The sequence below is a fragment of the Aethalodelphis obliquidens genome, unplaced genomic scaffold (assembly GCF_003676395.1).
Source record: "Aethalodelphis obliquidens isolate GAN/ISIS:26980383/991018 unplaced genomic scaffold, ASM367639v1 scaffold35, whole genome shotgun sequence".
Taxonomy (NCBI): domain Eukaryota; kingdom Metazoa; phylum Chordata; class Mammalia; order Artiodactyla; family Delphinidae; genus Aethalodelphis; species Aethalodelphis obliquidens.
The window spans coordinates 5,680,529-5,701,740 of NW_020837979.1; the positions used below are offsets into that span (position 1 = coordinate 5,680,529).

At 49.4% G+C, this 21,212-nt stretch overlaps 1 protein-coding gene across 8 annotated transcripts in view; it reads right to left on the minus strand.

The window, feature by feature from the left end:
- NPAS2 (neuronal PAS domain protein 2) overlaps positions 1–21,212 on the minus strand; it is a 181,034-nt gene that overhangs the window by 33,404 nt on the left and 126,418 nt on the right. For all 8 annotated transcript variants that reach the window (XM_027128807.1, XM_027128804.1, XM_027128805.1 and 5 more), the window contains 2 exons: positions 13,008–13,128; positions 11,902–12,015 (listed from right to left, as the gene is read on the minus strand). In XM_027128807.1, coding sequence (XP_026984608.1) covers positions 11,902–12,015; positions 13,008–13,128 — 235 coding nt within the window. The remainder of the gene's footprint in view (positions 1–11,901; positions 12,016–13,007; positions 13,129–21,212) is intronic.

The following is a 21,212-nucleotide window of genomic DNA, read 5'->3' on the forward strand; positions in this document are numbered from 1 at the left end:
CCCCCCCCCCCCCCCCCCCGCCACAGTCCTGCAGCCACGGCGGTTACTGTGCCGGGAAAAATTCTCTGCCACCTGAGCAGCCGGCCCCATGCTGCAGCAGGGCCTGGGTGCGCACGTCAGCCAGTGTCCTAAAGGATGAGCTGCACCGTCAGGCGGTGTTTCTGATACTGATGGGCTCAGGGGAAGTAGCAGGTCTTGACACACGGTGACCCCACCTCTACCCCTGGCCCTGGAGCGGCCCACTTGGGATTCAAGGGCTTCTGTCCTGAAACCCCCCATCTACCCACCCCCAGGAGCCCATGCTGGTGCAGCGGCTTCACTGAGGAGATGGACTCAGGACTCAGGGTGGCCCCAACAGGTATGCAGTGTTCAGAAGAAAACTCACTGCACAGGTGACAAAACCTGCTCACTGTGTCTTATGCATTCTTACAAGTCCGGGAAGGTGTGACTTCCCTTATTCTACAAATGAGGATACTGAGAGGTCCAGGAAGCTTGTGCATATTAACTGAGGTGACTCAGAGTGGAAATGATGCAGCCGGGCCTCCACCCAGGTCTTGGGACTCCCAAGAGGGGGCTCTTCTGGGCTCCTGCCTACCATGATGCTGAGACCAGGCCCCCAGAGACCTGGGGGAAGTACCACCTGGCATTAGCAGCACTTTCCCTGGGAGCTGAATACCTGTCTTCATGGTGCCTGTGAAAAACTGCTTTACCTTCCAGGCCAGAGACAAATTCTGCTATTTTAGGTGGAGTTTGCTAGGTGGGAAGAAGAGCCCTGTTCAATATGAGAAAACTCACTGAATTCTCTCCAGATTCCCCAGAACCTTCTACATGATTGCCCCCATCCCAGGTCAGCTAATTCAGAAACTCGGGGTAAAGCCCAGGTATCCGCACTTTTCAAAGCCCCCCAGATTTACTAACGTGCAGCCAGGGTTGAGGATAATTGTTTGAGATAAACTATACCACCTCTTTCTCTTTAAAATGTATTTGATTATATCTTGTACATTTCTGAACTTGTAGATTAAGACAGAGTTATGTTTTCCAATCTGAGAACACAGAAGGCGTCAGAAAACTAACTGCGTTCTGAAATGAAATCTGAGCGACTCTCTTTGGATTTTGGCTTTCCGGGAATCCTTTGTTTTCTGTGTTTACAGGTTTCTAAGTGATTCTATCTACAATGGGTCTTCTATCTATAATGGGTCTTCTATCTATAGTGGTCTTCTACTCACTAACATGAATAAATTCCTTTTACCAAACATAGTCTCTGAATGCATTCACATAAATACTAATAAAGGTTTCCAAACATGAATATAAAGTGGGTAAAATAAAAAATCGTGGGCCTGAGAGAGCTTACATCTGTCCGTTGTTGGCCTCAACAATTTGTAGGGTGAGCCAAGGAAGTCATCAAGAGAAAGGAAAATAAATCCACAAAAGGGAAGGGCCTGCAGATGTGAACATCTGCATAATAAAAAGACATTTAAAATTCCCCAGATGTGAAATATCCTCTCTGCTTGAATCTATCAGACATCTCCCGCCAGAAAACAACCTAATAAAATTCTCTTTCAGGATAGCAAGACCTTCCAAGTGAACATCTGAGGACTTCCCAGGCATTTAAGAGAAAGTCTCTTTAATCTGTCTCTAAACCATGAGCTGGTTTGATCCTTTGGGCTGCTAAATTCACGTGCTGTCAGTAAGCGCCTTCCTCAGCGATTTACAGCGAGGGGGACAAGGTTGGGAACACCAGCCTCCGACCACTTCTTCAAGGGGCAGAGGCTCAGATCGTGGAAATTAAGTGGGTGTTTTGCAGACCTTGCCCTTGGCCTGGGTGTCTCCCAAGGTGGTTTTACCAGAGTCCTTTTATAACTTCGAAGGCTTTAGAGATGGAAATTTCCCAGGAGGGAAATTTCAAGATCGCCTGGAGTCTGCACTTGATAAGCCAGATCTGTTACAGAGGGGCCTGGAACTGAGCAAATTCCTTCTGAACAAACTTCTCCCACCACAAAACCTGAAGCAGATGAAGGCCTGATCAAAGGCGAATGTGAATCAAAGCTGAAAGCTGTAACAGAGGGCAAGGGGAAAACCTTGCGGGAAAACCAGGGGGAGGAGGACACTTTCAACCTTTGGCCAGTTGCACCTGAAATGACTTGTCCTCTCAGCAGAAGCCTTCTCACAAATTCTAGAGTCAATGAGAGCAGGCTGTGCCCCAGGACCTCCTGGTAACAGGGAATACTTAGAGTAACTTCTCTGGTACTTCTTATCCCGAGGTGGTTTAAAAACATTAATTAAGGATTTAATTAGTTGTTTCGATTTAAGTCACAGAAAAAAATAGATCTAATTACAACTGGCCTCCCTAGCCTCTCAGAAGGATTAACCACTCATTGCAGCACAGCCCCATCTTATCAGATCTCTGACTGCTTCCAGACTTTTCCTTTCCCCGCCACCCAACAGGCGCGCGTGCGCACACACGCACGCGCGCACACACACACACACACACACACACTCACAACCAACAAAAGTGATGAACGCTTGCTATTGATACACTTCCCATCCCCGCCCCCCAGAGTTACTCAAAAGTGATCTGAGCACAATCTAGTGAATCATTACAGTGCGGCCTCACTGTTTTGTTTGAGGTGAATTATTCATAACAATATTTTACAACATTTATATCTTGTGTAATTATAAAACCCAATATACTATCAAAGATAAGTAATTTTGTGGTTATTTGCCATGTAAAAGGATCCAGTATGTGTTTGCATCCCATTAATACAAATAATGAAAAACTATCTGTTTTAATCTGTAATAAACTGATTTATCGTGCAGGGACTGCAAGACACTAGAGATATATTTAACTGTTACCTCTGCCCTCCTCAAACACATATGAGGACACAATCCCCAGAATAAGTAGTTTACTTTGCATCAGATGTAAAGGAGACTCTGGGAGCCATAATTAGATTATTTCGAGGCAGACAGAGAGCCATTATTCCCGACTGATCTAGTATGTTCTGGAATGGAGAAAACGTTCACCAAACTATACTTTTTAGTGGTTTACATGTTCTGTGTAGAGTGAATACATAGCTTTTGTAGTATCCAAAAGAAGAAGCGACCTTGTCTTTCCCAAAGCTAAAGAACTCGCCTTCCCCACGCGGGAACAGGGGCGAGGCGTCTGTCTCCAGCTCTGAGTGGGTGTCTTACCCACAGCGGACGTCCAACATGTGTTTATTGAACGATGCTCTCACGAGATGACCTTCCACCTCACGGCTTAAAGCCGAGTTCGGGAAGAGACCTTCTGATGCTGGCCAGCAACCAACAGGCAGACCTTAAGACCCCAAGGTGGCTTCCCTTCCACAGCCCAGCCTGGTACTGCCGGTGGCTGGCGCGCAGTGGGAAGGTGGCCCACGGACACGGTTCTGGTTCCAGAGGCTCAGGCTGACTCACTGCCCCCTGATGCATTAACACCGGTCAGAAGGACGCCTGGGCGAGACAGGATGTGAACCAGCTGCAAAGCACTCCGTGGAAGACAGTCAAGCGCCCGTCGTGGGCCTCGTGCTTGGGGAGATGCAGGATGTTAAAAGGGTCTACGGGGTTACGGATTCCCTTCTTTACTCCCAGATCGTTCATCACTGAAGCCTCTGATTTCAGAGGTCCCGAAAGAACTTTGCGTGGGCTGGCATTCTTAGGCCCAAACCAAGAGATCCCAGAGGTTCTCTGGAGGATAAGAAGGATGAGGTGTGTCTCACTTGGCATCCGGGGCTGGCTTCCACATCTGCCTGATGACAGAGGTGAGCTCCCAAATCAGTCATGACGAGGAGATAAGGATACCACGGGGGCAGGGAGACCCCAGGGGGTATGAGGACGGGCTTCCAAAGGGATAGGAAAGATGGAGGGAGAGGCAGGGATGGTGACAGGGAAGGTCAGCCAACAGCACAAACTGGGAATAAATGGAGAAAGAGGTAACTTTTTCTCCTCAGCATCGGTTCAGCCATCAGGCCCACACAATGGAGTATTCTGATCAGAGATGGCCTGCTGATAAATTAGTCGCAACAGCTGTAGGAAAACACACTAACAGTCCACAAGGAGAAAGACAAATAGCTTTCTCTGCCCTTCTTGCAACAAACGAAAAACAAATCCGGTAGGTGTCTGGGGAGACGTGAAACAGTTGATGAGGAGGTTTGTAAAGGAAGAATGAAGTCCCTGAATTTCCTCTGTGATAAATGTCCAAAGTGTTCGGGACGGAGTGTTAGAATGTGGAGGGAAAAGTAATTTTCTGCACCTTCATGAGAAATCATCTCTAATTACGCACTCTTTCCAGACTCTCTTTCTCTCTCTTCACAGCATCCTTCCCCCAGCGTGTTGTGCAAAGCCAGCCGGGTGACTGGGCTCTTAGCAGAGTGGCGGCAAGATAATCCCGTGCGGGTTCTAGCCTGGGCCGCCACCCATCTTGCTGGGGTAATACACGCTGCTTCTTTTCTTTCTGCCAGTTCTGTTTGGCATTCGGAAAAAACAATGTCGGAGAAAGGCTGAGAGCCACACGAGGGAGCTGGGGGTTTGCAATGTGCTGGACTGAAGAAAAAAAAAAAAATCACCCTAATGGGAAAACACATGTCTTACTTGAATTTCTTCTTTGCCCTGGCATTCATCAATTAAAATGAGTATTCGTCGGGGCCAGGAGCTTGTGAGGGGATAAGATCTCCCCCAGACGGTTGGTCCACAGGGCCTGGCTACTGGATCCTCAGGAGAGCAAACTTCCTACAGGCCCTTGTCCCCTCCTCCACGTGGATATCTTGTGCACATTTTTATCACAATTATCGGACAACCCGGACAAAAGTTCCCTGCTCCCGGGCTGAAACAAACAGGAAGATGGGGTTGATAAAGGTCTGACCGTTCCTCACCCCTCCATTTTAATAGATGCTCATGCGGAACAATGCCCTTGGGTAACAATTTGTTCTTGACTGTGATCGTGATTCCTCTGCAATCTAATCCGGCAGCAATGACCGTTGCTGGAGAAGGACGCCACGCATCCCCGTCTGGGTGGCAGGGACACTCTGCTTCTTACTCTCGGGGGCCTGGGACAGACAGATCAGACTTCCTTCCATGAAGCTGTCCTTCTGGGCGAAACTCACGTCCCCACTCCCAGTGAGGTCTGGTGGGCGTGCGGTTGGTTCCCTTCACTGAGACGTCTCCATTAGTTCAGCTCAGGAAAAAAAAACCAAAAACGCCAAAGCCGTAAAGTGAGGCAACCTACGGAAATCCCACAGAACATCAAGGTTGAAAGCTGGAAAGCGTCCGCTTCTGCCAGCATTTCAAATCTGGTTGCGTGGTTAGAGGTGAGTAGGTAAAGTGAGGGCAGGGAAACTTTTATCCTCTGGTGTGTGGTTTCTGGAAAGCCCAGAGCAGCATGTTTGCCGAGGGTGACCTACTTGGAAGCACACCAGCCACTTTTGAAATACTGCTTTCTGGATTTCAGTCAGATGCACACTTAAATCCAAGTCTTGGGGCGGAGGTCGGCTCACAGAGAGGACAGCCTGCTTCCAGACACCAAGCTCTTTGAGGAACGGGGACCTGCTTCTTAGGACCCCTTCAAGCTGCCCCTTCTTAGGACTGTTCACTATGCCTGTGAACATCATCTGGACGGTTCCTTCCCGATCAGACTGTAGGGCTGGGGCTACCTGACTTGGGTTGGGGGTATATTTATTCGAAAGCTCAAAAAAAAAAATCGGTTAGCAGACAAACATAGCCCCAAATAAAGTAATTTTGTTTCAACTCTATTCTGGAAACAGCGGGCAGAGCAGAGGGGGCCCAGGGGCTGCTCTGACCAGTGGTCCACCCCGGGCTCCAGGCCACATGGCTGGGGTCAGAGCGGGCTTTTTTATGGGGACAGGATGAGACATAAGCTACATCCCAGCTTAGATTCCTACAGGAAGCTTCTCACAGAGCAGGACAGAAACTGTCCCGAAGTGAAACAATTCGAAGAAAACTACTTTCTCATCCCATTTCCTGACACGTACGTCTTCACACTGATGAAAAATCTAGGTTAAAGATGGGAAGTCCTGTCTGCCCTCCCGTCCCCTAGAGCATCTGTGGCAAATGATGGAATCCTAAGGAGTGACCAAGACGTAAGGATACAGATGTAGGGAAATTCCATTTTGCTCAAGTATTTAGGCAATGGTTGGTGCGTTTGTCCCAGTGCCCAGGAGTGTGTGTGTGGGGGGAGGTAAGGTGGCACAATGGATGGGTGAATCTGGAAACATCCAATTAGAGAGTTTAAGCCTGTCAACAAGGGCAAAGGTGCTTTGTCCTCCCCCGCCCCGGCCTCCCAGGGTCATAGGGCCAGACGGATCTGAGCAGGCGAAGCCGATGGCATCTTCATCTACATGGTGTAAGCGCCTCCTCTCTGGCTCCGTCCCACCCTCTCTTCCCTGCCCTGCAGCCTACACATTTAACTTGGGGCCTTTCAGCTTAAGGCCCAAGGGTTCCCGTGGATGTAAGTTTGGGGTAGCAGCCAGCACTTATCAGCCTGGGTTCCCATCTATCTATCAGATGGGTCGCTGAGATGAGCTCTAGGCCGGGAGAGGGTGTCAACGACAGTTCTGGGGGGGCTCCCGAGTGAGGGGCCTGGGAAAGACATCAGAAGGGGGGCCACTGGCCTCCCAGCACCCCAAGACCCCAGGTGGGAGGGGGTCAGTGGGGAGTGAATGGAGGCCAGGGGTCAACTTCTCTGACCACTCAGCACTGCTCCAGAGGCCTGCCAGTGCAGACAGTTCACAGGGCAACAGAAAGTAACACACTCCAGTTTACCCAGTGTGTACGAAAGTGGATTTCATCTTCGCTTGGATTTAGGGACAAAGAAGTGGTGGGAGCCCTCCAGGAAGCTGCTGCCCCTTCCCTGGAGTGTGCTCTGGGCTCAGCTAAGGCTTGCTCCATCCTCAGCTCCCAGGGAAGGGCGTTATTTCCCCACAAGTCAGAAGTCTTTGGCCTGAACCCTGGATCTGCCCCCTTCCACCTGTGCATCTAGGGCTGAGGACTGAGCCTCAGTGTAGGTCAACCTGAGTCCATTGGGCACTTATTTATATGCCAGGCACAGACCGTGTGGGCCCAGGAAGGGGTGCAATGAGTCCACAGGTGAGTAAAGCTCCCCATCCTTTCCAATCCATTATTTCCTCTTGACAGGCATCAAACAAGAAGACATCAGACAACACTCCTCAAACTCATCAGCCCTACAGAAATGATAGGACTTTTCATGGGAATGGACCAAAGTAGGGTTTTCTGCATAGTTCTTTGAAGTATGAGCAGGTATTTTATGAAAATAAAACTGATTTGCAAGGCAGAAATAGAGACACAGATGTAGAGAACAAACGTATGGACACCAAGGGGGGAAGGCGGGGGTGGGTGGTGGTGGGATGAACTGGGAGATTGGGACTGACATGTATACACTAATATGTATAAAACGGATAACTAATAAGAACCTGCTGTATAAAAAATAGTCTTAAAAAAAAGAAAATAAAACTGATGTTCACGGTCATACTTTCTATCCTTTACCTACTGCTCCTTACCCTGTGCCTGCCTGGGACCTTGGGGAATCTGCACGGGGTGGCTCGTGTAATAATCATGTTTCTGGATCTGATGCTTTGACATTTGGGGCCGTGCTGACCCTAGAGGGACCGCTCCTCTCAGGGTCAGACAACTCCTAGAGATAGTAAAAAACTCACTTCCAGTGTACGTTTCAGAGGCAAAACCAACCCATCCAGAGCTCACACCCCGCACCCTCCCCTCTATCAGGCTCTCACACTCTGAGCCACTACCCACCTGCCCTAATCCCCGCCCCCGCTCCCCACCCAGGGCCAGACAACCAGCGGCAGCCCTTACACCCGACAGCCTGCTGTCATTATTCAAACCAGCCAAACCCAAGCCTGCTTACTCTGCCTCGCCTGCTCTTTTCTGCAGAAACCATAATAGAGGCCTCTGTCCACGTTTCCTGAGCTCCCTCTGCTTTTGGCCTATCCTGGTGCCCCCGTGTGTGGCCCTGCATGGCGTGCTGTGACCGTTTCTAGGGATCTGTAAGCATAAACCTCTTCCTTCATCACAGTCCTTTCCATGTCTGTGTGTTTTACCATATTTGATTTAAAACAAATCTAGGGTACTCTTAAAACAGCCTGGTACATGGGCGCAGGACACGTGATGTGCACAGGTACAGACATCATGGACCAACAGAATGCCAGGCGCCGGGGAGAGGCCTGTGTCTGCATCTAAATGTGTAATAGCCACCTCGATCTGTGGGAAGCAGCAAAGCCTGAAGTTAAGAGTATGAGTTCAGGGTTAGAACGGCTCTGAATCTGGGTCTCTCACATCCCACCTGTGCACTTGAGACGTAACCCTTTTATGAATCAATTTCCTCCTCTGTTAAGATGGAATGAGGTCTTATATGTGGAACCTAGAAAAATGGTACAGATGGACCGGTTTGCAGGGCAGAAATGGAGATACAGATGTAGAGAACAAATGTATGGACACCAAGGTCGGGAAAGCGGAGGGGCTGGGGGGCGTGGGATGAACTGGGAGATTGGGATTGAGATGTATACACTAATATGTATAAAATGGATAACTAGTAAGAACCTGCTGTATAAAAAAATAAATAAAATTCAAAAAGAAAATGGAATGATGCCATGTATCTGGAGAAAACTATAATTTGAAAAGATACGTGCACCCCTATGTTCATAGCAGCACTATTTACAATAGCCAGGACATGGAAGCAACGTCAATGTCCACTGACAGATGACTAGGTAACAAAGATGTGGTATATTTACACAATGGAATATTACTCAGCCATAAAAAAGAATGAAATAATGCCATTTGCAGCAACATGGATGGACCTAGAGATCTCATACTGAGTGAAGTAAGTCAAACAGAGGAAGACAAATATCATATGATATCACTTATATGTGGAATCTAAAAAAAAAAAAGATACAAATGAACTTATTTACAAAACAGAAACAGACTCACAGACATAGCAAACAAACTTATGGTTACCAAAGGAGAAAGGGGGTTGGGGGAGGGATAAATTAGGAGATCAGGATTAACAGATATACACTACTGTATGTAACATAGATAACCAACCAGGACCTACTGTACAGCACAGAGAACTATACTCAATATTTTGTAATAACCTATAAGAGAAAAGAATCTGAAAAATATATATATTCATATATCTACACATATATACATAAAACTGAATCACTATGCTGTACACCTGAAACTAACACAACATTGTAAATCAACTATACTTCCATTAAAGAAAAAGAAAAAAAGATGGGATGACGCCATTAGGACCATCTCATGAGACTGCTGCCAGGATTCAACGAGACAACCAGTGTCAGGACTGAGCCCAGGGCCTGGCACTGAGGAAACACTCCTAAAAGGGGAGCTATTTTTATGATCCCATCATTCCACGTTTATTGAGAAACAAACCTACAGAATCAAATCTGAATGATTTCTTACGTTAAACCTTACTTTAGCGGCCAAAAATGGTTGCATGTTGGTGACTTCATAGGGTTCCATCTTAGAAACTCATCTGACTGACACTTTTGGCTGTTTTCATCCAAGTGAGAATTATAGTTCAGTTTGTCCACAGTTACATTTGGAGACTCTTGTCTCAAGAAAGCTCCCCTAACTTTGGTTTGTTTAGCAGGCTCTGCAAAGACACTCTGGTTTTAAACTCTTGGTTTTAAAACTTCCACTTTCAATGCCGTGTGTTTATAGCAGGAACAGTTCCCCCCACCAAAAAAAAAAAAAAAAAAAAAAATCACACATAACTTCCACACATTCTTTCAGGCAAACAAACACTGTCTCAACTTGAAGAGAAAATAAAGCCTTGCTGGTTTTAAAAAAAAAAAAGTCTCAGGTATTCACAATGAAGCCTGCCTATTTCCTTGAAATCCTCTAAAACGTGATAAAAGACAGGAAGCTTCAAAGTGACGTCCAGTAGCATCTTAATGAGAGTCGTGGAAATGTACATTCCCAGGATAACGCTGGTCACCAGCCAATCACAACACGGTACCCTTCATTAAGTGCGTGTGCTGTTATCACGGAGACACGTGGGAGCAGCATCCCATAATTCCCACAGTCTCGGCACTCTGGGGACCCTTCCTTGCATGCGACCAACTGGGATAGGCTGCTACCCCAGCAGCTGGCATTATGGCCACGGTACACATTTTAAGCAAATTCCAAACCACTGCTTATATCAATTCAAGGATAGAGGTGCCTGGCACCATAAGCAAGAGGAGTGTCATTAAAATTCCTATGGAATGCCACGTAGTGTTACAGTGGGGCAGTGTTTCTCAAAGTCCACGACCCTTTGCATCAGAAGCCCTAGGTTGTTTTCCAACTGCTCAGTCCCAGCCGCGCCCTCAGGTGTGCTGAACTAGAATCTTCCAGGGACATCTGAGAATCTGCACGGTAACAGGCTGCCTCACCCAGGGAACCACAGCACCGGACTGGAACCACGTGGAGTTTTCCACGAGGTACCCCTTAGGTCGGTTTCTTTACTGAGTCGTGTGGTTCATTACACACGTGTCTCATGAGCTTCAGGAAAGCCTCTCAGGTGAGTCGGATTGGACACGGGCAGGTCTCGGCTTCATCCCGCTTTGCCCAGACTTAGGGGCCCCCTTGGGAAGGCTGACCTGCCACCACTCCCAAGCACTCGGGCACCCCGAGCCCTAGGTGGGGAGCTTCCGCAAAGGGCCCCGAGTTGGCCAGGGAGCCCATCATCCAGGCATCAGCCCTGAACACGGGGCCTGGAGGATCGAGCTGTTCAGCAAATAGTTGGAGCCCCTTAAGCAAAGCATGTATATGTACGCAAATAACATACAACAGGGACCGTCATTAGGACTCAGTGCCGTTACTTCGGCTGCTTCTAATGGAAACTCTGGGACTCATCCGACGGGGGGAATAGACTGGACCATGGGTCCAGAGTTAAACAACAGCAAGCGAAGCGCCGCAAGTCAGCTGCCAGCAGCCACTCCCTCGTGTCACCCACCGGCGCACCCCCTCCTTCCCGTGGCTCACCTTTCTGTATTTGTTTCCCTTTGCCATTTTTTCTCCTCCCCTCTTCTCTCTTTCTACCATTCCCTGTCAACACTTCCTTCTATTCCCCCCGCCCCATCTTTGCTATTTTATGAAATGTTAGAGCTTTCAAAGTTAGGTGTTTTGTGCTGGGTTTTGAGGACTGGCCACTCTGTGCCGGGCTCCCCAGTGGGGCTGCGTGTTGGGACTTGTGTTTCTGGATCTCTGGCATCAGGCCTGCATCCCCATTTCACCTGGGTCAAAAGTAAAACGGATGGGCTTCCCTGGTGGCTCAGTGGTTGAGTGTCCACAGGCCAATGCAGGGGACACGGGTTCGTGCCCCGGTCCGGGAAGATCCCACATGCCGCGGAGCGGCTGGGCCCGTGAGCCATGGCCGCTGAGCCTGCGTATCCGGAGCCTGCGCTCCGCAACGGGAGAGGCCACAACAGTGAGAGGCCCGCGTACCGCAAAAAAAAAAAAAAAAAAAAATGCAGAAGCCAAGGTTAGGGATCTTCATGTCACAATGAAGCCCTGTTTGGCTGTGTGTAGGCTGAGCCCGTTCTTTATTAACCGTAAGTTGTTTCTCACAGCATAGAACTATTCCATTAGCCTGAAAATAAATAAATGAATAAGGTGCCTCTCACTGGGACTTCATGTGCTGGCATAAACAGGTGGGGATGCGTGTTCTTCTCGAATGGGAGGTACCATTTAGGAGCACAGAAAACACATCTTGGGAACACAGAAATCCAAATGCAAATATGGAAAGCACATATGCGCCCCTCCCTCCCGCCCCTACGTGCACGTTTGCATGAGAAAAGCCACTGCCCCAATCAAACGACAATGAACGCTTACCGTTGTTGTAAGAGCGAAAATTTCCTACAAATTTTATGTATTCATAAGTTGGAAATTCCTTTGGGTTCAAGCTGCCTCTGAGAAGATGGCAATAAAATTCTAAGTCGTTGTCAGCTGGGCCATTAAAGGAAAAAAGGAGAAACGGAATGAGAGCTCTACAGTGATTCTAGACTAAACAAGCCGCATCTTGTGAAACTCACAGGGTTTGGGCAACACATGGCCGGGCTATTTCTCTCGTTATGACTGACTTTCAGACATGGTTTTAATAACCTTTGCAACACAGGTTTTTCCCCTCTGTAGTTTATAGATGTTTTGCCTTCCATACTCGGACCCGATTAGTCTTAATTTGCTCCCAGATGTCTGTGGTTGGTTCTGTCGGTCTTAATTAGTTCTGGTTGTTTTCATACTGTATATTAAAATAAAGCTGCTCAGAGCTGCTCTCCTTAATTTAATCTTTCCACTTTGCTCTGAAGGAAAATCAGATGTACAATGGGACACATTAGTCACGGAAAACGGAGTAAGGCTTGAATAAGTACAAGGCACCTTTGCTACTGCCGTCAAAATACACGTTTCATTAGGTGACCGGACCAGCTTTCTATCCAGGTCGCCAATTTTGACAAAAACTTTAAAATTCCATAAAACCTGCAAATGTATATAAATAACCAGATGACAGCCTCAGAAGAGAATTTGGAGTTTTGACCTAATTATTCAGTTTTTAGTTGGTTACTTAGTATCATAAATACAAATCTAGCCTCACAGTGTCCTCCAAAATAAGAAGATTATTCACTTATTTTTGTACCCTTTATTACTAAAAGGTTCTCATGTGGGGGGGAAAAAAGGGATCTCTTGTATTACATGCAAAACAAGCTATTATTCTTAAGCTCTGTGCTTTAAAATTTTCCGCATAAAAGTTCAACGTCTTCCATATTCCAAACTCCGGTTTTAGCTTTGAACTTAAAATATACCTCTACGGATCTTGGAAATGTTCTGAGTCACAAGGAAAATTATTTTTAAAATTAGTCCTCCCTTCTTAATTCATTCTAACCTCCTTTCAGAAGTGACATCCTCATCTTTCTATCTCGTAAAACCAGTGAAGTTCAACTTACATTTTAAGTGTTCTGGGGAGGGGGAGTCCGTCACAAGCATATGGGAAGAAAGCATTTTGTAGACTTCTGAGTGTTCTTGTTCTGGAAGGAAACGTAACAAATTCTGATCCGTGACATCCGACTGGAAAAGAAAAGAAAGAACCAAGGCACACATTCCACAAAGACGAAAAATAAAAAGCAAAGGCTGCAACTTCGTGACAATTCAGAACTGGTTTCTGAAATGAGAAGTTCCAGACCTGACTTTCCGTGAAGACTCTGGAATTTTGAATTGTAATCTAAAAGGGTTCACCTGTTCAAATGCAAACGTTCTCTTGCCCGTGGGCCTGAGAAGGAACTAAGACTCAAGCCAGACAAACACGCATCGGAGCCCCGTGTGCTGACAACACCCCCGTGTTCCGGCTGGGGCGGCGTGGCTGGCGGGGAGCCCCAGCTCGAGGCCAACCACGCACATGGAGGCCCCTGAAGAGCCCACGGGTTCCTTTTCCGACCTCTAGGCCAGCAAACGGCTGTTTACTTCTAAAGGTCTGTAATCAAAGGAATTGTACTTTTTTTCTGAGGACCTGGGCACCCGTGGACACAAAATAAATGCAATGGAGTCTAGACTCAGTGTTATCCAACAGAGCGGTCTGTGATGATGGAAACGGTCTGTAACCCGCACGGGCCGTCAGGGAAGCCACCAGCCACATGGCTTCCGAGCACCTGAAACAGGGCTCGTGTGACTGGATTTTGTTTTTGTTTTTTTTTTGCTGCACCGCACAGCTTGTAGGATTCTTAGTTCCCCCATCAGGGATTGAACCTGGGCCCCGACAGTGGAAGCACCGAGTCCTAACCACTGGACGGCCAGGGAAGTCCCTGAAGACAGAATTTTTAATTGTATTTAACTTTAATTATTTTAATTGAAATTTAAATCACCACATGTGGCCGGTGGCCCCCATACTGGACGGTGCAGGTTGGAGATCACGGTGGGGGGAGAGGAGACAGGCGCTTCTGTAGCCCTCAGTAAACTCACCCCCTCCGACAGCTTCAAACACCGTCTGTGCACACCCTTTCATCTGCACGCCAAGGCAACTCGCTCTTGGGTGTCCTGGCTTCACATCCCATCTGCCTCCCAGATGTACTTGGGGACCGCAGATCCACATACACCCCCAATGTCCTCATTATCTCCTCCCCCCGCTGTGTTCTCTGTCCCCACGTGTGGTGTTGTCAAGCGGTCACCTGCCCATACCCGACACCCAGCTGGCATCCTTGACCTCTCCCTGTCGTCTTCACATCCAAACAGGGTCTCAGTGCTGTGAGATTTTCCTCCCTCGAACTCCCTCAGATCCATTCACTCCTTTTCCTCTGGCCTCTACCCTAGTCCACGCCATCATGTCCTCTGGGCAGTGAACTGGCCAAACTGGCCTTCCCACATCACCTTTCGTCTCTGTCCAATTTGCTCTCTGCCAGCAGCCTCGTATCAGACCAAGTCACCACCTTGCCAACGAACACAACGTTGTAAATGAACTCTACTCCAATATAAAATAAATATTTAAAAAAAACAAACTTCCGTGGGCTTCCAGCTGCTCCTGGGATGAAGCCTTAGCTCCCCAGTTCACTAGTCGGGCTCAGCAGAGCACAGCCTCCGCTCCCAGCCCGTCTCCAGCCCTCCAAACTGCCTTTCCTCCGGGCTGCCGGCTTTCCTCTTCCTCTGGGCCGCCCCTCAGGCTGCACCCTCTGCTTGTGCTCAGGAACTCCCGCGCTGCCTTCAAGTCCTGGCCTTGAAGTCGCTTCCTCTGAGAAAGCAGCCCTGACAGCCCCTCACCCAGAACAGGACCACTGCCCCTGCTCCTCTGGCCGCTGCGCCCGTGTCATCTGTACCCACTGGGGAAGGGCACATCTGTGACCACGCAGTAAGCCCTGGGAGGGCCGGCGAGGCAGGTGAGAGCCCTGGAGGTGGAGTGTGAGAGCCAGCTCTGCCCTCCAAGCTGCACTCTGCTTGACGGGAAGATGACGAGGCTGTGAGGGTGACACGAGCTGCTTTGAGTCAGTGGCCGATACAAGGGCACACGGCAGATGCCAGGCGTGATAGGGGTTCATTAACCATGTAGGAAACAACTGCAGGCTTTCTTGTTCTTTCCCATGATAACGTGTGTCCCCTGCCTGCCTCTCCCCTGTACCCCTGACATCAGATGGTGCTTGGCCTTCAAGAAAAACATGTTGATGAACTGAAAGAACAACATGGCAAGTGCTGTGATGGAAGCAAAAAGCCAGGCGCCTGGAGAACTCTGAGCATGGGGTGCAGAACCCAAAATGACGGGGTAGGGGAGCCTCCCAGGGACGGTTCCCATGGGGAGGGATCCTTGCGGCGGGGGTGTGTGTGTCTGGGGACAAGGCGGTGTCCACCGGGCAGCCCGGGTGCTCCAGGCAGGGGCACAGCCCACACAGAAGTGGGGATGGGGGTGAGGGTGGGAGCCCTGACAGCACAGTGGGTGGGGGAGGAGTGGGGAAGGGCAGTAGGGCTCGGGGCTAGCAGCCCACAGAGGAGTCAAGGCTGAGCTTGTGTGCCAGGGGAGCCGCTGGGGCACGTGGAGGAAGGTGGGCAGGACTGTGCTTGTATTTCGGACCCTCTAGTGGCCTGGGGAGGAAGGGGGCACAGGAGCCAGGCTAGAGGTGGTCGAAGTCTGAACAGGTCCGGGGAAGGGGAGACACAGAGGAAGGGGCTGCGCCCAGACGACTCAGCCAACACCACCATCCGACTGACACCGACTCAGGGTGCCGTGTGCCAGCCGCGGCTTCCGGCACCGGAGGGAAGCACAGCAAAGGGGGCAGGTCCCTCCCCTCCTGCAGCCACGGTTCCAGGACTGTAAGCATGTGCTTTGTGGCTGGGGAAGGGCAGGCAGGAGTGAAAGGAGGGGCTCTGGGGGTCCCCAGGCTCCCTGCTTGGAGGCCCCTGTTTGGATCTCTGTGGACAAATACTCCGCAATCCCCCCCCCCCCCACTAGCTGTGCTACCATTTTCTCATTCTGGCTTTTTCTCCAAGTTCCTTCTGATGTTCTTGACTTTATTTTAAGCCCAATCCCTTTAGTTTTTTAGAACATGACTAATGCTCACACATGACAGTACTCTCTCTTCTTAAAGACATTTCAGATACTTGAAAATGCTAACTCCATCACCACATGGTCTTTTCTCGGAGGGCCAGTCAGAAGCCCACTTCCCTGATGGAGGGGGTGGCAGAGCGCAGGGTGGGGGGCCGCCTGGCCTCGCTGCTCCTGTGGGACACGGTTGGCAGGTCACAGGGCATCTCAGGTGACAAGTTCAGCACAGAATAAAGACGAACACTGGAGGGAGGCGGGGGTCATGAGGATTACGAATTGACACACGAGGAGGGCTGAGAACACACTTGGCAAAGAACAAGCTCTTGCTATGCCTTTGCTATTATACTCCCATTGGGCCATTTCGATGTGCTGGAAACCAACACGAACAATGAAATTTTGAGAATTTAAAGCCTAGCGCTTACAGGAGAGTAAATTATATCTGCAACTGAACTGTCCCTGGAACGCGCTGAGCTCTGTTTATTAAAATCATGGCAATTACAGAGACAAGGGAGGGAAGGCACCATCCTCACAGCTGAATCACTGTATCAGGAACATCACTGACCTGTTGGAGGTGGGAGGTTCTCCATCCAAACTTGTTGCTATGCCCTTGGCTACTTTGTCAAGAATCTGGCCCTTTTCTGAGTTTTGCACTAGACGCCTGCTCTAAATCCCCACAACACTTCTCCTACCTTTTCTCCGGAGGCCCTGGGACAGCCTGGGGAGGATGTGAACAGACAGGAAGCCTATTCCTCCCTCTGTCTTTTGAACCCACAGCACCAGTGCAGTCGCACCAGCAAAGTTAAATGAGCCTGCACAGGAGTCCGCAGACTGGCCGGCTGAGCTGGAAGCGGGCCGTGTGGACGTCCAGTTCAGGATGTCCCCAAGGGGCCCCGGCAATTCTGACTGGAGATCTGTGTCGGCCACGATTAGAAGGGGGATCGGTGAGAAGCCTCATGCTGAGAAGAGGCAGGACTGGGCTCGGCGAGCAGAGAGGGCCCTGGGCTCCCGAACGACCGGGGCATGGGAGGCATACGTCATCTGCTTTGATTCAGTTTAGATTCAGAATCAAACTGACGGCCAAAGAGGGATGCTTTCCGAAGACAGTATAGAGAATAGCTTCGACCCGGGAGGAGTGAGGAATGAATTCAGGTAGAAGAAGGACCAACTCTAAAGACTCTCTCTGCTCATCAAAAGACCCTGAAGACGGGGAAAGGCAAACCACAGAGCGAGATCAGCTATTTGCGGCACACAGACCTGTGGTATAAGCCCGGAAGGAAGGGTCAGTGTGACATGCTGCCTTGTCATTTGGCAGAATCGAGGGCCTTGACTGGACCAACCAGAGTTCTCCTCCCCACTGTAACGGCAAGCTCCTTCTTGCCACTGATAAGGTCCCCTGGCTAAGCAAGCCTCCTTACTGCTGGGGGTGGAGAGGACCAGGCGCAGTTACTGTTCATCCTGCAAGTGGGTTTCAGCGCCCTGCCAGCCAATCACATCCTCTGTGGGAACCAGGGGGCACCCCACCCTCTTGCTACTACCACACCACCCCTGCTTGTTCACTCTGTTCCCAAGTGCAGCCCCCGTGCGTCCCTGCATGGCACGCAGTACGCTCCTCCCTGGGGCCGTAAGTACACGTGATTAACACACCGTCAGTTAATACACCGTCTCACCTGTCTGGTATCGGCTGTTGTGTGTTTGGCCATCCCTGTCACCCCAGGGCAGAGTGACGAGGACGCGATTAAAACCATGCCCGACAGAGGACTAGCGTGGAAAGAACGCGTACAGATCGTTACACAAAAGACGCAGACAATCCAGTAGGAAAATGGCAAAATACCTGAAAGAGCATTTCACAGAAAAAGGAAATCCGAACGGCCGACAAACTATGCAAAGACACTGAGCCACACCATCAGCTGGCAGAAAAGCAAATCGAGGCTCCGTGAGATGCCTTCGCACAAAGACTGACCGTTCTGACCACACCAAGTTCTGGTGAAATGGAGGGGCTGGAACTCCCCACCCCGCTGCTGGATGGTGGAGTGGTACCATCACCATGGAAACAACGCGGTATCACCTAGTAAGCGCGAGGGGTTCCTACCCCACAACCCAGCGATCTTACACACAGTCAGCTCTCTGGAGGATGCCTGCAGATGTGCATCAGGAAATACGTACAGACATCCACAGACACACCCTCTCAGAGTTCCACACTGGCCTGGGGGCAGGGATCGTAGCATGTGTCTACAGCAATGAGGACAAACCCACGACAGCGACTCTGGACGGTGTGAGACCACGAATCCCTTAGCAAAGCTGAGCGGAAGGAGAGTGCACCAGAGTACGCGTCCTACAACTCTGTTTACATAAAGCTAAGCCAAAGGTCGTACTAAATTACAGGGATTAATGATGAACTAAAAGTTGGCAGAACTGCAGAGAGAAGCAAGGACACGATGATGGGGAAATGGTCATCTCTATGCGGAAGGGGGCGGTGTGATGGGAAAGGAGCAGACAGGAGCTTCTGCGGGCCTGGTCATGCTCTGTTTCATACCCTCGGTGACAGCTACATGTATGCTTGCGCTCACCTTATCGTTAGTTTTAAAATGGAAGCTATGTTTTATACACGGCTCTGCAGGTATGATACAGAAAGATCAAAAGGCACATAAAAATCAAACCAATCTAACTGGCAACCTGGACCCTTTGAACCTGTGATCAACCCTGAGCTGCAGCCACCCCTCCCTACTGGGGCCCCTCCTACACAGAGCATCCACCCAGGTCCGCCCTGACATGAAGCCTCCGACAAGCTGACCTGGACCAGGTGGGTTCTCCCAGCAGGTGAGGACAGGTGGGTGACGGAGGGCAGAGGGATGCTTCCTGGAAGGCCCTGCGCAGCCAGGGACTTGCTGCTGCATTTCACCGTGTCATAAGCCAGGCGCTCTGTCTTCCTCCTCTGTGACCTCTTCTCCCTGCTGTGACCCCTGCCCCAGGAACCTGGCCCACTGTCCCCTTTGACCTTGTACTTCCAGCCAGAGCTTCTACTTGGAGAAACAGCATTACACAGAGGTATTTTTTTGGTGAGTAGATTTCTCCAACTTTATAGTCACTCTGTGCCTTAGATTTTTTTGGGGGGGTGGGGGGAAGTTGTGCTATCCACGCCTGTATTTCTCACTCTGAGGCACTGCCCACTTGTGCCAAGCTGTTTGCAACTGCTCTCCATGCAGGAGCCCCACTTGCAAACCCAGTCCCTCATTCAGTGAGCATTCGGGCACGTGGGTATCTGCTCGGGGCTGGGGACAGGGCTTGTGCCTGACGAGCGAAGTGTGATCCAGCTCCTTAGGCCAACATGGCGTTCATTAACAGATCGGAAAAGCAATCCGGGAAGTTAAATGTTCTAAAAAATCAACGTCCAAACAGGAAACACAGACCGTGCCCGCTGTGGGTGTCAACTGGCTCTGCCTCGGCCGTGCTCTTTCCCAATTACGTCCAAGGCGTGTGACGCCCGCCCCTTGGATCTCTGCCATCAGCACGCTCACCTGCCGGGCAGGTCTCTGCCTTGACCGCCTATGTTAATTCTGGATGCCAAAATGTACTGGCGTCACCACCACGGGTAAGTTGTGACTTTCCCTTAACATCATTTTCTGCTTTGAGCTATTTTCTTCTAGCTTTTCTCTGTCAAACTGGAAAAGCAAGCTCTAGGATCTTTCATCAGGACACTGCTGTACAAAAATCTATCGTGTGAATTTTGGAGTGTCTGAGTTTCTAGTGGCAGGAAGGATACACAGAGAGAGATACTGAGACTTTTGACAGACTTAGAAGAAGAAAGGAATTCTTGCTGCTCTTCCCCCCGCCCCCCCAATCGCCAATGGTCCCCCAAACCCTGGCCACACGGGGCGCGGTGGGACCCAACGCCTGGCATGCCAGCCTGTAATGCCAACAGGGGGCGTCCTTGCTACTGTGAGGCCCTTGGCCTCCAGCGGGCTGTCTCTGCCGGCCATGCCTCGATTGCCGGTTGCCTCTTCCACGAGACAGGACATTGCCTTCCAGGTCCTCACCCCACCTCTGCTCAACACCCACCCCACCAGAGAGCAGCTTCACTGTCACATGCAGATGCCTGAGTGGTGGGTAAGCACCAAGTTCTGGGGTCAAAGTGTCCCAGTTCAAATCCCAGCCGCACCACGTGCTGCCTGTGGGACCTCAGCTGCTCTGCGCCTCGGTCCACTCATCTGTGAACAGGAGTAATTACCTATTTCACAGAGTCATCATAAGGACCAATAAGTATAAGGAGAATGGACCTTCTAAGTGCTTTCACCATATTAATGCATAGAAGGGACTCTTAATAGTGCCTGGTACATAGTAAATGCTCAATAAATATTGGCTACCTTTTTATTAGCCTTTAATGGCTTAACAGATGAAATCTCTCAACAAAATTGCAAACCCTTAAGGTTTAAAGAATCTCATATGGATTTGCAATTGAAGCGACTGACAAGGGATTAATCTCCAAAATATACAAACAGCTCATGCAGCTCAATATCAAAAAAACAAACAACCCAATCAAAAAATGGGCGGAAGATCTAAACAGACAGTTCTCCAAAGAAGACATAGAGATGGCCAAGAGACACATGAAAAGATACTTAACATCACTAATTATTAGAGAAATACAAATCAAAACTACAATGAGGTATCACCTCACACCAGTCAGAATGGCCATCATCAAAAAAATCTACAAACAATAAATGCTGGAGAGGGTGTGGAGAAAAGGGAACCCTCCTACATTGCTGGTGGGAATGTAAATTGGTGCAGCCACTATGGAAAAGGGTATGGAGGCACCTTTAAAAATCTAAAAATAGAGCTACCACATGACCCAGCAATCCCACTCTTGGGTATACATCCGGAAAAATCTATAATTTGAAAAGATACATGCACCCTTATGTTCATTGCCCCACTATCTACAATAGCCAACACCTGGAAACAATTTAAATGTCCATCAACAGAGGAATGGTTAAAGAAGATGTGGTATATATGCAATGCAACGCTACTCAGTCATAAAAAAGAATGAAATAATGCCATTTGCAGTGACATGGATGGACCCAGAGACTGTCATACTGACTGAAGTCTGACAGAGAAAGACAAATATCATATGATATCACTT